Genomic DNA, 13,400 nt, shown 5'->3' on the forward strand with positions numbered 1-13,400 from the left:
TAGGCCAATCTGGAGAAGCCCTGCCAGAGGACCGCACCATCTCTGCAGAAGGTGCCTGAAGTTTTATGCAGCGATGATTCTCCCGACCCCGCCTGTTACACAATCAAGCCAGCTTCCGGCTTCGAAGTGGAATTGTGTTATTTGTGTACCAAGGGTGCGACTCCGGCCTGGTTGTCGTTAGGGGAAAGACTGCAGCCCTTTGCCCCAAAGAACAGCCGCTCCCAGCTGGGCTTGCATCCTTCTCCCATGTCACGCGGGAGGCGCTGAGCTCTGCTCGCTGCCTCTGCTCCTTCCACGAGGGTCGACCCACTGAGGCTTCCGCTACATGCCCTCCGGGTCCCCTTCCAGCCTTGTACTTCGGTGAGGCGCCCCCTCGCCGCCCCAGCTCCACCTCCACCTCCCGGCCAGAAGGAGGCGCAGCTGTGGGGGGGGGGGGCGGAGGGACGAGCCTAAGCACCGCCCCCTCATGCTCGCGTCACGTGACAGCGACCCTTCGGCTGCCCCTGCGCCATGACTGCGGCGCCGCCTTTGCTTCCGAATCTTCGCCCTTCGCGGCCTCTTTGCCGCGGTCCCGCTTCTCTTCCTGCTGGTGCAGCCGGGACTCGCCTCCCGCCCCTCGACCTCTGGGGGCGAGGAAAACAACAAGGCAGTTTAACCCGGAAGTCAGATGGAGGCGCCTCCTCTTCCTGTTTCTATCTCTGTGGGCCACGGCGTGTCCGCTTCTTTTTCCGGGGCGTATCTCGGGATCCGGATGCTGAGGCGGGAGCGCCGCGGAGGTGCTTTCCCTCCTCCTCTCTGTGGCAGGAAGGAGGCCAGGGAGGCGCCCGGCGCGAAGAACGAAGAACGACGGCGTCCCGGGGGCGAGGCGCGTTCTCTTGACGAGAAACTCCCAGCCAATCGCCTTTCGAAGAGGCGGCGCTGCTCCACAAGGTCGAATCAGCGGCTGCGGCGCTTTCCTCGCCACCAGCCAATGAGAGGAAATGGAGGCCTCCTGGGGGCGTGGCGGTGGGCGATGGTGCGTCCGTTGCCAAGGCGACCGCTTGAAGGAGGCGCTCGAGGCGGGCAGGTGAGCCGAAAGGCGGTGATGGTCCCGTGACGTCATCCTCCCTCGCTCTCCCCCTCCCCAACGGAGCGGCTCGCCTGCGGAACTCGCGGCCTCGGGACGCGGCGCCGAAGAGCGGGCCAAGCCGCAGAGGGAGCCTCCACGCCCGGCGGCAGTCTGTCTGCGCGGAAGGGGGAGTGAAGCGCAGCAGGCGGGACTCGGCTCTCCGTCCCCGTCTGATCCTGCAAGAGCCTGGCTGGGGAGCGGAGCGGACCCCTTGGAAGGGGCTGGGGGAGCGCGTGACCCCCCATGGCTCCCCCCGCCAGGCCCCTCTGCCCCTGCGGCCGTGGGGTAGGGGGTGTTTCCCGCTGCCCCCCGCCTCTGACCTCGAGCGCCCTCTTCCACTCCCTCTCCCCCCAGGGATCTCCCGGGGCTCATGGCCCACCGGCGCCTGGCGGAGGCGCTGCAGGTCTCGCGGGACTTGGTGGTGAGCGGGTGCGGCAAGGACGGGGTGTGGCCGGCCGACGGGGACTCCTGCTGCCCCAGCAGCCTGGCCTGCCTGCGGCAAGTGCCCCTTGGCAAGGATGCACATGGAATCTACAGCCTCTGCTTTGCCCCCGGTGGGGGGCAGCTGGCAGCCGGCTTTGGCAACGGCTCTGTGCAGGTGAGCGGGGACAGGGGGCAGCTCCCAAGTGGGCTTGCAGGGTGGAAGATGCGGAAGGGGTTGGCCTGAGGGGCTCTTGCTGGCGGATTGAGGGTGAGGGGACCTCTGGGGGCAATTGAGCCGCCCTGGGCTCTCCCCGCCTTAGCCCAGTGGGTGGAGAGACAGCCGAAACTCCTGCCCCCCTCTGCATGGGGCCCCATCTACCCTGCCCTCCTCTCCTTCCCCCAGCTGGTGGATGCCTCCAGGGGCTTGCCCGGCCCCTCCTTGTTCCCAGGGCACCGCACACGGCAAGCGGTCACTGCTCTGAAGTTCCACCGGGCGAAGCCAGGCCTGTTGCTGGCTGCTGGGGCGGATGGCACCATCTCCATCTACGACCTGCTCTCACACTACCCTCTGGCTTCCTGGACAGGTATGGTGGGGTGGGGTGGGGTGGGGAGGGAGTCCAGCCCTCAGGCAGTGGGCCTAGGCTGGGGGACCCCTGCTGCTGCCCTGGACCTCCCCTCTCCTTGTGCTCCCCAGAGACAGAGAACGAGATCAACGCGATGGACTTCTGCCGGGACGGAAGCTCCTTTGCCACAGCAGGCAAAGATCGCCATATCCGACTCTATGACAGCCACACCAACCAGGTGAGCCTGCAGTGCTGGTGGCCTGAGATCTGGAGATCTGCACCCTCTGGGTCCGTGGGATGCTCTTCGTCCGCCTGCCTCTAACGCTTCTCCCCCACTCTGCAGCTCTTTCACATCATGCATGCCCCAGATTTCATGGCCGGGGATGAGTTCACACCCCTCAGCGGACACTCGCGGCGGATCTTTGCCTTGCGCTTCCACCCCACAGAGCTGCATCTCTTTCTGACGGGTGGCTGGGATAATTCTGTCAAGGTCAGTCCTCGGGAAGGCAATCTGTGTGCACGTGCACTTCCTGACCTTCTCTTGCTGATTTTCTGCACCTGTGGGGGGCAGTGGGTGGGGACCGGCCTCTGCCTCCTGCATACAGGGGGATACACAGTTCACCCTTTTGCTCTTCCCTGTGCCAGGTGTGGGACAAGCGGGTGTCCAAAGGTGCAAGGAGTGTGATCAACGGGCCTCACATCTGTGGCCCCGGGATTGATGTGAAGGTGAGGAGCTGGAAGGAGGGGAGCTGGGTTTCCCCCTCTGCGGCACAGCGGTTCAGAAGAGCCTCACTGGCTCATCACTTTTATCTAGTGGGGCTATCATGGTCTAGATTTTTATTTATTTACTTATTGGACTTTTTGTCCAGGTTTCTCTTTCAAAAAAGCCCCGGGTGGCAGAACAGAAAAACTACAACAGAAAAACTTTAAAATATGTTTAAACAATCACACACTTTCACTGCTAAATAATATAAAGGTTGCCAGAAATGATGGAATTCAGGCATCAAGCGTCTGGGTGAACTGAGATGCTTTAACATCCTACCTAAATGTCCATAAGGAGGAAAACAGGTGCATCTCACCAAGGATGGGGGCATTTCATAAGCAAGAAGCCGCTCTGGAGATGGACTTATGGAGGGTCGGCACCAGTCGGGTACCCCCCCCCGCCTGCAGTCCCACCATCAGGACCTCCTCCTGCCAAGTGCAAGGTCTGAGGTGGTCCCTCTTGGAAGGGGGCATCCCTGAAGTCCTTCGACCCCAAGCCACTTAGGTTTTTGTATGGTAGTTCTTGGTTCTTTTAGGATTGGTGACCAAGGGCTCCATTCGTTGAGCTGGTGGCCCCCTTCTGCACTCCGTGCAGCTTCCACACACCTTCATTCGTTGAGCTGGTGGCCCCCTTCTGCACTCCGTGCAGCTTCCACACACCTTCAAGGGTGGACCCACATGGAGCATATTGCAGTAGTCCAAGCGGGAGTTCCCTGCAACTATTGCAGTTGAGGAAAAGCTGTGGCTGGCGGAGTCTTAGCCAGGTCCAAGCACTCCTCCACAGAGGCTGGTTGGCCTTCCAATGACTGGCATCATGATTAACTGTATTTATATAGCACCATCAATGCACGTGGCTTTGCACATTTAAAACAAGAAATTGAACCCTCAAGAGTGCAATCTAAGAACTGCAGTCTAAGAATTGCGAGAAGGGTTGCTCAGCGACTGATCTCCTCATGTTGCTATCTCTGGCGGAGGAGGGTTTCCTGCTTGTGGGTTTCCCTGTGGGGCATTTGGCTGGCTGCTGCCAGAAGAGGGACTGGCGGGCTCACTGGCCTGACGGACCAGGCTCTGCTTCTGCTCTTAGTCCCACCGAGAGGGAGGAGGGAGGGCAGGGACGGGGGGCGGCAGCCTGTGCCGTTGGCCACTGTGAGAAAGGGGTGCTGGGCTTGCTGGGCCCCTTTTGGCCTGATCCGACAGGCTCTTCTCTTCCCAGAGAGAGGAGGCCACCAGAGAGGGCCTGGGCTAATGCCTTGGGGGGTGTGCCTGCACATGCTTTTGAGCCAGGAAGCCCGGGAGGGAGACTCAGCAGAGTTGACTTGTGCCCTTCTCTCTTCCTCACGTAGGGAGACCAGGTCCTGACGGGCTCGTGGGTACCCCGCAATGCCCTCCAGCTCTGGGACCTGCGCCTGTCTCGCCTGTGGCAAACCCTGCCCTTCCCCTGCAGCCCCACGCAGGGAGAGTTCCTCTACTCGGCCCAGTTTTGCATGGGGGACGTGGTGCTGGCTGGCGGCAGCGGGACCAGTGGGGCAAGCGCCATCCACATGGGCACAGGCCAGGTAAGAGGACCAGCAGCTCAGGATCCTGCGCCTGCTGAGTCACGTTGCCTCCTCTGCTGGCAGCCCCACTCCCAGGGCTGAAAATGGAGATGGGGGGTGAGGGGTGGAGCCCACCTGCATCCTTCCCCACACAAGGCACATGCCCTGAACCGTCGCTTCTCTCCTGGGCTGCTTCTGCCCCTGCTGGACGGGGCCTGCCTGCCTGCCTACTGCCAGGCTCCTTGCTGACCCCCCTCTTCTTCTCTCCCTCTTCCTGGCAGGTGGCCGGGGAGATTCTGCTGCCCAACAAGCCCGTCCATGTGGTGGCCTCTGCCCCCGGAAGCCAGGCTGTGGCTGTGGCTGGGGCAGGGGGCAACCTTCACTTGGCAGAGCTGCACTGAGCCCTGGAAGGAAGAGGCAGAGCATCCTGCAGATGCCCAGCCCTGGAGTTCAGGGGCAGGGAAGCCGTCAGCCCCACGCTGCCACGGCCAGGGCGGCAGAGCCAAGCTGCTGCCTCTTGCCACAGGGGTGATGAGGGTGGGTGCCACCCCCTTTCCCCTCCTTGCCCTGCCCAGGCCCCCTGCCCTCCCTACCTCAGTTTCCCTTGTTTGTTCTGCCTGAGGAGGGGGCTCCGCCTGGACCAGGGGATGCCTGGAGCAGAGGCTCTTCCCTCCTTCGGATCTGTGCAATAAAAGCTTCTTGCATCTGGAGAAGCGGCTGGCAGGATTTGTTTCATGGGTGGGTCAAGCGGATGGGACCCACAGCAAGGCTGGGTGGGGCACTTGCCTCAGCCAGCAGGGAGGGGTTGGCTAGCTGCAGGTTAGCTCAGCTTTTTGAGGACCCTGAAGCGCATGTGGGGAAGTATGTACGGCAGAATCCTGGCAAGACTTGAACCCCCCTGCTCAAACCACCACCAGGTCATTTGTCGTAGAGCCAGCTGCTTTGACCAGCGCCTGGAAGCGGCTACTCCCTCTGCACTTCTGAGTTCACAAGACCTTGTTTTGTGGTGGATGAAAAAACTCCTGAGTCTGCCATCTTTCTGTCCCTGGCTCTGCAGTGGCCCAGCAGCCCTCCTCACTGACGGGGCTCCATGAGCCCCCCTAGCCCAGGGAAGACAGCCACACAGTGCTGCCTCTCAGGTCAGAGGCATCTGGGGGGCCTGTGCAGGCAGGGGCGGCTCCATCAGACAGTGGGGTGATGGGCGAAAAGCGCCTGCCGGCATCTAGTTAGTGGCAAAACTGCCTCTCTGCTTGCTAAGTCTCTTTGGAGGCGGGGGCAGGGGCAGGGGTCCCTCTCCCACAAAGCTCCCTGGATATGTCCTGGCACCACCTTTTGGGCGGTGCCCCCCCAACCCAGAAGGCAAACACCTATGCAAAGGGATTTGGATGGGTGTTCATTTTCTGGGCTTTTTGGGGGGGGGTGTCCCCAGTTGGGCATTCCAGCAAAGAGGGAATGCACCTTTTCCTGCTTCCAAAAGGGGGGAGGCAGTGGGAGCTCCCCTAGCCCAGCTTGTTTGGAGACTTCCCTGTTGTTGGAGCCATTGAAGCATTATGGGGTGGTGGCTCTGCTGTCTGGGACTCCAAGGCAGGAGGTGAGCTGCTGGGGAGGGTCTTTGAGTCCCAGCTAGGAAGGAGGGGGCAGAGGAGGGGGTCCCTTGGCGCTGCTGTGGCCAGGCGTTCCAGGTGCCCCTCAGGCAGGGTCTCCTGCAAATGGTTCTGGGGAAGCAGTCCTGGCCAGGCTCACCTGCCCTGTGGTGGAGAAATGGCCAGCCAGATTCGTGCATATTGATTTATTTTTAACATTTGGATCTTGCCTCGCAGTCCCAGGGAACCCTCAACCCAACTCACAGAGCAACTTCAAACTCAGGTCCTGCCAGGCCACCAAACTGTTCCTTGCCCTGTGCGCCAGTCAGACGCCGTCCAGTATTGGGGTGGGGGGGTGGGGAAGCTTCAGGGCAGGCCACTCTTGTGGGTGGGGGGCTGGCATTGGCACTGTGAGTTCTACACGGCAGCTGGGTCCCCCAAAGCCTCTTCCCTCTCCTACTGCTCTTAAATCCGGCGCTGCAGCTGGGCCTGGCGGCCTTCCTGGTGCCAAAGGCTGCCCACTTCTGGACTACTGCTGAAGTCTAGGCCAGTGCTTTGGCTGGGCCTGCCCTCCTCAGTCCTTGCCCACAATCCTTCACGCCTGCAATGTCCATGTGGAGTCGTCTCTTAAGAATTCCCTGCCAGATTTGTTTTCAGAGGCTCGTTCCTTTTGCGATTCGGGGAGGGTCTCTGGGAAGCAGTGCAGGGAGAGGGATGCCCGCATCCTGCCCACTGCACCCAGGAGGCCCCCCCCCCAAGCTGTGAATGCAGCAGCCCTCTGTGGTGGTGCTTTTGTGCGGGAGGTTGCTGGTGCCACTGGGAAGGAGACCTGCGTTCCAGAGGAATAGGAGGCAGCTCTGCCACAGCAGCTTGATCCATGAGGGCTCAGTGCAGAACTGGGACGGCCCTGCTCCAAAGGCGTTTCCCAAGTATGGAAGATGTAGGTCCATGGTAAGAAGTCCCACTTCTGTGCCCTTTGAGCCTTCTCTGACTGGCGTAAGGGAAGGGGCTCCTTTCAGAGCCTGGCCCGGCCAGTCACCCAGCTGATACGTGAGGGTGCTGGGTGGGCGCCTACAGTCCAAGAGGGTCCATGAAGTCACAATAGACCAAGGGCAGTGGCAAGAGCCTGGCCTTGACTCCGGCGCATCATGGAGCAGCCCTGCTGTCACCTGCGGACGGCAGCAGCCAGGGCCCTTGGGGGGGGGTCCTTGGAGCACAAGGTGGGGGCCCCCCTTCTGCAGCAGGTGCTTCCAAGCACACCATTTGCAAGCAGCCTGAAAAAGGCAGAGAGATGTCAGGACCTGGGCTGCGTACTACTACAACAACTTTATTATTTTTACCCTGCCACTCCCCCACCCCTCACGGTGCTGAAAGAGGGCTGGTGTGTGCATGCACTGGGGCTGCATCAAGGGATGGGAGTTTCGGACCAAGTGCTTTGGCCATATGGTCGACACCCCGTCTTGGGACGCTGGGAAAAGCTTGTGCCTTTTTCTCCTGCCTGATGCCCTTGACTGTCATGCACTGGCTGGACGTAAAGGTTAAACATGGGCTCCAGTCTGTTCAGAGGGGCTGAGGCTGAAGGGGGAAGCAGGTGGGCAATGAATATCAGGAGCTGCTTAAAATATCAGTCATTTTGGTTTCAGTCAGCTGCTGCAACTGGAAATATTCTGCATTCCCCATTTCTAAATAGAAGAGCCTTCTGCTAATTTCTTTGGCTAGACTCCTTGGCGGAAGGAGGGAAGGTGGACTGGCTCTGCTCAGATGCTGGTTATAACCTTTAAAGCCCTATACGGCCTAGGACCCTCGTTCCTATGGGCCCGCCTCTCCTGGTATGTCCCATGGAGGACCTTACGGTCTTCAAACAAAAACATCTTGGAGGTCCCGGGCCACAGGGAGGTTAGGCTGGCCTCAACCAGAGACAGGGCCTTTTCGGCCGTGGCCCCAATCTGGTGGAACGCTCTGTCCCAAGAGACTAGGGCCCTGCAGGACTTGACATCTTTCCGCAGGGCCTGCAAGACAGAGCTGTTCCACCAGGCCTTTGGCCAGGACATACCTGACCCCCTCCTTTGGCAATCCTCAGAGAACTCTAGCCCAATGGTTGCCATTAATCTGATTTGAATTGATTTTATAATGAAATGATTTTAGAATGTTGTATCATTTTTACTGTTGTTAGCCGCTCTGAGCCTGGCTTCGGCTGGGGAGGGTGGGATATAAATAAATTATTATTATTATTATTATTATTATTATTATTATTATTATTATTATCCTGCTCTGACGTGGCATGGCTCCTTTGGGTGCTCTTTGCCCACAGGTGCCCCAATGTCATCAGTCCAGGGAAGGCCCAGCACACTTGGCCTAGAGACTGTCCTAAAGTGATACCTTTATGGTCGACCGTCCACCTGGCTCAGGTGGGCACCTGCATGCTGAGGGCTCTGCTTCCTCCCACCACTGGCGGTCCTTCTGGAAGGAGTGGAGATCCCGGCCGGGGCTTCAGCTGAATGCCTTCGGTCTCCTCGGCTGGACTCGGTGGGCTGCTTCCCTGTAATGGGGCAAAGTGGGCAGCATTGGCATGAAGAGCCCCCTTGACCATCCTGTGTTCTGGGAGAAGGAGTAAGGAAGACTGGAACCCAAAGCAAGCAAGGGGCCACTTGAACACTGTCCTCTGGCCCTCCCTGCCCTGGAGGCTGAGGCATGTCTGAGCCAGCCCCCAACCCGCCCCCCCCCCCGCCAGCAATACCTCGCTGGGTGATGCTGCGCTTGGCTCTCCTGGGACTTTCCAAGCCCAGAAATGCAGTCCCTTCCAGCAGTGGGGGGCGTGGCGTTGGCGATTCTGGTGGCAGCAACATTGGGCTGGGCGCTCTGCTGTCACACTCGCTGAGCAGTTTCCCTTTGGGGTGTGAGAGTGAGAGAGACCCAAGGGGTTAACCTCAGCCTGCCCACTTCCCAGCGCTTCTAGCCACACAGCAGCTCAGCTTTCCCCCAGCCAGGCAGCCACTCCCACATTGCCTCATTAGGGAGACCCGCCCCAGGTGATGGTGAGCAGAGCAGGACTTGGGTCTGGGCCCAATCCACCTACTCCGCAGAAGCCTCTTGCCCTCTTGAAAACCTGGTGGTCACTATCCTGCAAAGAAGCAACCAGGGCTGTTACAAAGGGAGGAGGGGTGAGTCTGGGTTCTTTCTAGGCCTGTGACTGTGCCAAGGAGGGATGGAATCCCGCAGGCTGCTGAACCTGAGCTGGCTGTGTCTCACCTGCAGAGCTGCCCTTGGTCTCTGGAGTGCTCTTCTCTCCAGCACCTGACAGCCTGGAGGGGAGGAAGGGTAGATGGCACTTCAGTCTTTGCTTCTCCAGGCACCTTCCCCATCCTCTGGCTTCTTGTGGACGGCTGGTCCTGTGGCCCTGGTCAGCCTCGCTCCTCCCTGCCCCTCTCCTCCCTCCACTGGCCTTGTGTCCCTGGCCTTGCACCCATTCATCTGCCCCCCTTGCTCCCTTGCACAGGCACCCCCACTACACATCCTGCTCATCCCTTGGCACCACTAACGTCTCCACTTTCCCCCGAACACTCCCCATTCTGTTGGCCAAGGTGTCTTTGGCGCCTGAGGGCACCCACCCACCCGCCCGCCTCACAGCTCACCTCCGCTTCACTGACAGCTTCTGCAAAACCACCCGGTACGTTTTTGCAAAGTGCACCATGATGGGATCTGGGCTGGACTCAAACTCCTGGAAAACTAGAGCACAGCAGGTGTGCTGGTCACAGGGCGGTTCCAACAAGGCCTGGCTGCCACCAATCACAGTGATGTTGCTCACCTGGCTAGGATTGCAGTCCTATAGAAACCCCTGGAGAAGGTCAGCCTCACAAAGCCCTCGCTCTGGACACAGTCCTGGGAGCAGGAGCAGCACCAGCCACCGGAGAACCCCTTCCACAACCCTCACGGTGGCCTCTGGGTTGCACAGGGAGGCAGAGGCTGCTTGATCCTCCACTGCCTCCCTCCAGTGTAGCTTTCACAGCGGATCCATGGGGCTAGGCATCGAGGGGGCCCATCCTGGCTCTCAGCTGCTACTGAGGTGGCCAGAGGGACTCAGGTTCTGTGGTTGCCCCGTCTGGCTCTTGGGGCAGGAGGCAGAGCCCTGGCCGTCTAACCCCAAACCAGCTACAGGGGCTTTCCTTCCCCTGGAGATGGAGACGGGGTGGGGGGCATCAGATGCTGCTGCCCTGCAGCCCCACCATCCTCTGGCCCAGAGGATGGGAGCTGTGAGCCCAACAACATCTAAGGCATTTCTAAGTCGTTTGACTTTTAAAAGTCCCTCAATCACATGAAAAAATACAAGATGAAGATAATAAAGCAGAAGCACAACGTCATACCAACCAGTGAAACATGATTATAAAAGCAGAGAGAAGCTGGACTGCAGGAACAACAGGGTTAGGCAGAGGCCCCGGGACACACAAGACCCCTGAACCGATGGGTTGTTTCATGCCTGGTGGAGGGGGCGGGCATTGGCTCTAGCTCTGGGCCTGCACCAGAAGGTCTTCCTCCCCAAAGTGCGCAAAGCGGAAGGGCACCCCTCCCCCCTTACCTTTGTTCAGGTAGACAATGTCCTCCTGCTCAAGGTTTTTTGAAAGCTCAGAGCTGTAGTAGTTGAGAGTGTGACCTACACAAAGAGGAACACGAGGCAGTTTGGGCTGCTTCTCCAAGGACTGCTCAAGACTCTGCTGGTTTGCAAGCGGAGAGATCTACAAGCCCAAACCCGCACCCAAGTCTGAAGGCACCATTTCAAATGCAAAGGCTTATTCATCCTTGTGCGGCTCATTCACAGATTAAGGCAATAAACATTGGGAAAGGGGTCTCAGAAAGAGGGGAGGCCATGTCAGTGGAGGTGAGGCAATGTCAGGAGGCCTGAGGCTCCCGGTGGCCCTGATTCTGCTCCCCCCTCCATGGGGGTGAAGGCAAGAGCCCACCCACTACCTGTCTCCTGGGCTCCTTCTTACTGGCTGGGCTGTCACCCCCAGGGATGCACCCCCACACATCCTGCAGGGAGTCCAGCACACTGCATTGTGCTCCCTTTCTTCAGCCACAAAATAATGTCAAATAGTGAAGGTTTATGGGGCACTTGGGCATCCAGCTGCATTGGCAGAAGTGCTAACTCAGAGTAGGCCTATTTCCCTGTAAGGGAGAGGAGAATTGCTCACCTGTGAATCGGGCGGCTGCATGACTTATTTCTACCTGGGGGTGATGGAGGTATCCCAAGGCCTGGGATATAAAAACGTGGATGTCATCGTGGTGGTTCCTCATCTGCAGAGACAGAAAAGGCTGGCATGGATTGCGGAGGCTGCTTTGATTCCTCCTCGATTTTGAGTCTGTTTCCACAGGCAGGTTAACCTGCCCTCTGATCCGCGGGCAAAGGGGGATATATACATTTAATAAAGAATGATTATTGACATTCCTTTGCTGCTCCTTAAGCAAGCAACCAAGGCGGAAACACAAGAAGGGCCTTTTCAGGACGCGGCCCCTTGGTGCTGCAGCCCCAGCAGCCAGGTGCACCTTTAGGGAGACTGGCCGGCCATTTGCAGGGCCTGGGGAAGCAGAGACTCCCAAGCAAGCAGCTCTTTTCTCTCCCTGGCGAGAGGCAGGGCTGGGCCTACTGCATCACACAAGGGAAGCCCTGGCCCTGCAGATGTTGCAGAACTACAACTCCCATCAGCCCCACCAAACATGGCCAACACCAGGGAGGATGGGAATTGTAGCTCAGCAGATCTCGAGGGCCAGCGGTCCCCCACACCAGTCCCAAAATCTGTGCCAGAGATGCTCTGGTGTGGCTGTGTCCTTGAATTGGCCTCCTAATCTGGACTCAACCCCCCCCCCCCCTGCTGGGGCCAGAGGCTCCCCGTTCCCAGTTGCCTGCCTGGTCCAAGTGTCCTGGGATGATGATGATGATAATTTATATACCACCCTATACCCGGAGGTATCAGGGCAGTTCACATAAAAGATCAACATAAAAACCACAATATATATAATTAAAATACAAACAACCCAATAACACCCCTCCAAAAACAGCCACATTTTAAAAGGGCATAGGATGTCAATCAATTCAACCAAAGGCCTGGTTAAAAAGGAACACTTTTGCTTGGAGCCTAAAGGTGTATAATGAAGGCACCAGGCGAACTTTCCTGGGGAGAGCATTCCACAGACGGGGAGCCACTGAAGAGAAGGCCCTGTTCTCATAAATGAAGAGGGGCAGCTTGGAAATCAAACAGATAAATGACGGGCAGAGCCACATCTGACAGCAGGGGTGCCAACCTCAATAAAATATGGGTGGGGGGCAGCAAAGTCCTGTCCTGCATAATCAACCACATGACATGGTGCACCCAAACCATTTGAATGGCAATGCCCATTAACTTTGGGAAGGCCCAGCCCCCTCAAATAGTTTCGGGGAGGGTGAAGACCCCTCAGCCCCTAGGAATTGGTTCCTATGCTCAACAGCACAGCTTGCCAAGCTCTTAATCTGGAAACCTGTTTTCTGGGTGGGAGCACCTGTGGGAAGGGAAGGATCCTTTTTCTCTCCTCCTGTGTTTGTCCTCTGCAAGAAAAAGAGCAGCTGCCCTCCGCCCCAAAGCTGTGCATCTCCTTCGCTCACAGCAGCAGAAGACTGTGGCTCTGGAGGCCAATTCAAGGATGCGGCCGCACTGGGGGCAGCTTCAGAGACATCGACAGGGAGGAAATAAAAAAGGCTGGGAAGCTGAGAGGGGGCTGCTGAGCATGATGGGGGTCATTATGGAGGATGAGAAAAATGTGGCCAGATGGGGGCATGGAGACACATGAATGCCAGTAATTTTGTATCTATCTCTGAAAAACCAAACCTCAGACTCGGTGCCCCACTGACCAGGTATTTCCAGACATTCACCACGCAGTTCCGGGAGTCATCCCAGGCCAGGCTCCGGAACATCAGCTTCAGGTGGGCCCACCCGAGGAAGCCCCCGCAGTGCAGGAGGGTCAATTTGCAGCTCTGCAAGCAGAGGGAAAGCCAGGGGGTCACCCAGGGAGGAGGAGAGGCAGCTGCACTTGATCCAAAGAGACGCTCCAGAAGACGGCTCCCCTCGCTTTGCCAGCAGCCGGTATCTCCTTCCCTCTCTGCTCCCCTCCCTGTTGGCTGCCCAGATTCAGGCTGCTTGGTCAGGAGAGATGCTAGGAAGAAGGAGCGCTAGCTCACCATGGCCAAGTCACCAGCCCAGGACTGTCTGCACGGACCAGCAGCTCTCTCCGAGGTTTCAGGTAGTGGCCTTAGCAGAAACTGCTGGGAGGCAGCAGGGATTGAGTCTGGGACCCTCTGGGTGGGGGCTGCCCTGTGGAGTGGTGCCCATTTCCCTCAACCCTAAGGGAGATTCCAGCTGGATCTACATTGATGCTCTAAACGTCTTAAATTAAAACGTTC

The 13,400-nt window shown here is 58.4% G+C and overlaps 2 protein-coding genes across 6 annotated transcripts in view; one reads left to right on the plus strand and one right to left on the minus strand.

Annotated features, from left to right (window-relative positions):
- The first annotated feature begins 509 nt into the window (after positions 1–509).
- LOC310852049 (THO complex subunit 6 homolog) lies at positions 510–5,104 on the plus strand. 3 transcript variants are annotated; one of them, XM_083754761.1, is made up of 8 exons: positions 512–1,066; positions 1,463–1,706; positions 1,935–2,115; positions 2,226–2,332; positions 2,438–2,584; positions 2,740–2,820; positions 4,200–4,412; positions 4,673–5,104. In XM_083754761.1, the coding sequence occupies exons 1-8, from the start codon at positions 981–983 to the stop codon at positions 4,790–4,792; spliced, it is 1,179 nt and encodes a 392-aa protein (XP_083610887.1). In that variant the 5' UTR covers positions 512–980; the 3' UTR covers positions 4,793–5,104. The 3 variants fall into 3 exon arrangements, with proteins under 3 accessions (XP_083610888.1, XP_083610887.1, XP_083610886.1); XM_083754760.1 differs by lacking the exon at positions 1,463–1,706 and having other exon boundaries at positions 516–1,066; XM_083754762.1 differs by lacking the exons at positions 1,463–1,706; positions 2,438–2,584 and having other exon boundaries at positions 510–1,066.
- Positions 5,105–6,165: 1,061 nt separating this feature from the next.
- LOC310852048 (maestro heat-like repeat family member 5) overlaps positions 6,166–13,400 on the minus strand; it is a 39,698-nt gene continuing 32,463 nt past the window's right edge. For 2 of the 3 annotated variants that reach the window (XM_083754758.1, XM_083754757.1), the window contains exons 27-34: positions 12,852–12,974; positions 11,161–11,263; positions 10,548–10,622; positions 9,607–9,700; positions 9,224–9,276; positions 8,712–8,861; positions 8,354–8,513; positions 6,166–7,248 (exon numbers count right to left, since the gene is read on the minus strand). In XM_083754758.1, coding sequence (XP_083610884.1) covers positions 8,356–8,513; positions 8,712–8,861; positions 9,224–9,276; positions 9,607–9,700; positions 10,548–10,622; positions 11,161–11,263; positions 12,852–12,974 — 756 coding nt within the window. In that variant the 3' untranslated portion in view covers positions 6,166–7,248; positions 8,354–8,355. The remainder of the gene's footprint in view (positions 7,249–8,353; positions 8,514–8,711; positions 8,862–9,223; positions 9,277–9,606; positions 9,701–10,547; positions 10,623–11,160; positions 11,264–12,851; positions 12,975–13,400) is intronic. The other variant, XM_083754759.1, reaches the window with a different exon arrangement.

This window comes from Podarcis gaigeae (genome assembly GCF_964106915.1).
Source record: "Podarcis gaigeae genome assembly, chromosome: 9".
NCBI classification, from domain to species: Eukaryota; Metazoa; Chordata; class Lepidosauria; order Squamata; family Lacertidae; genus Podarcis; species Podarcis gaigeae.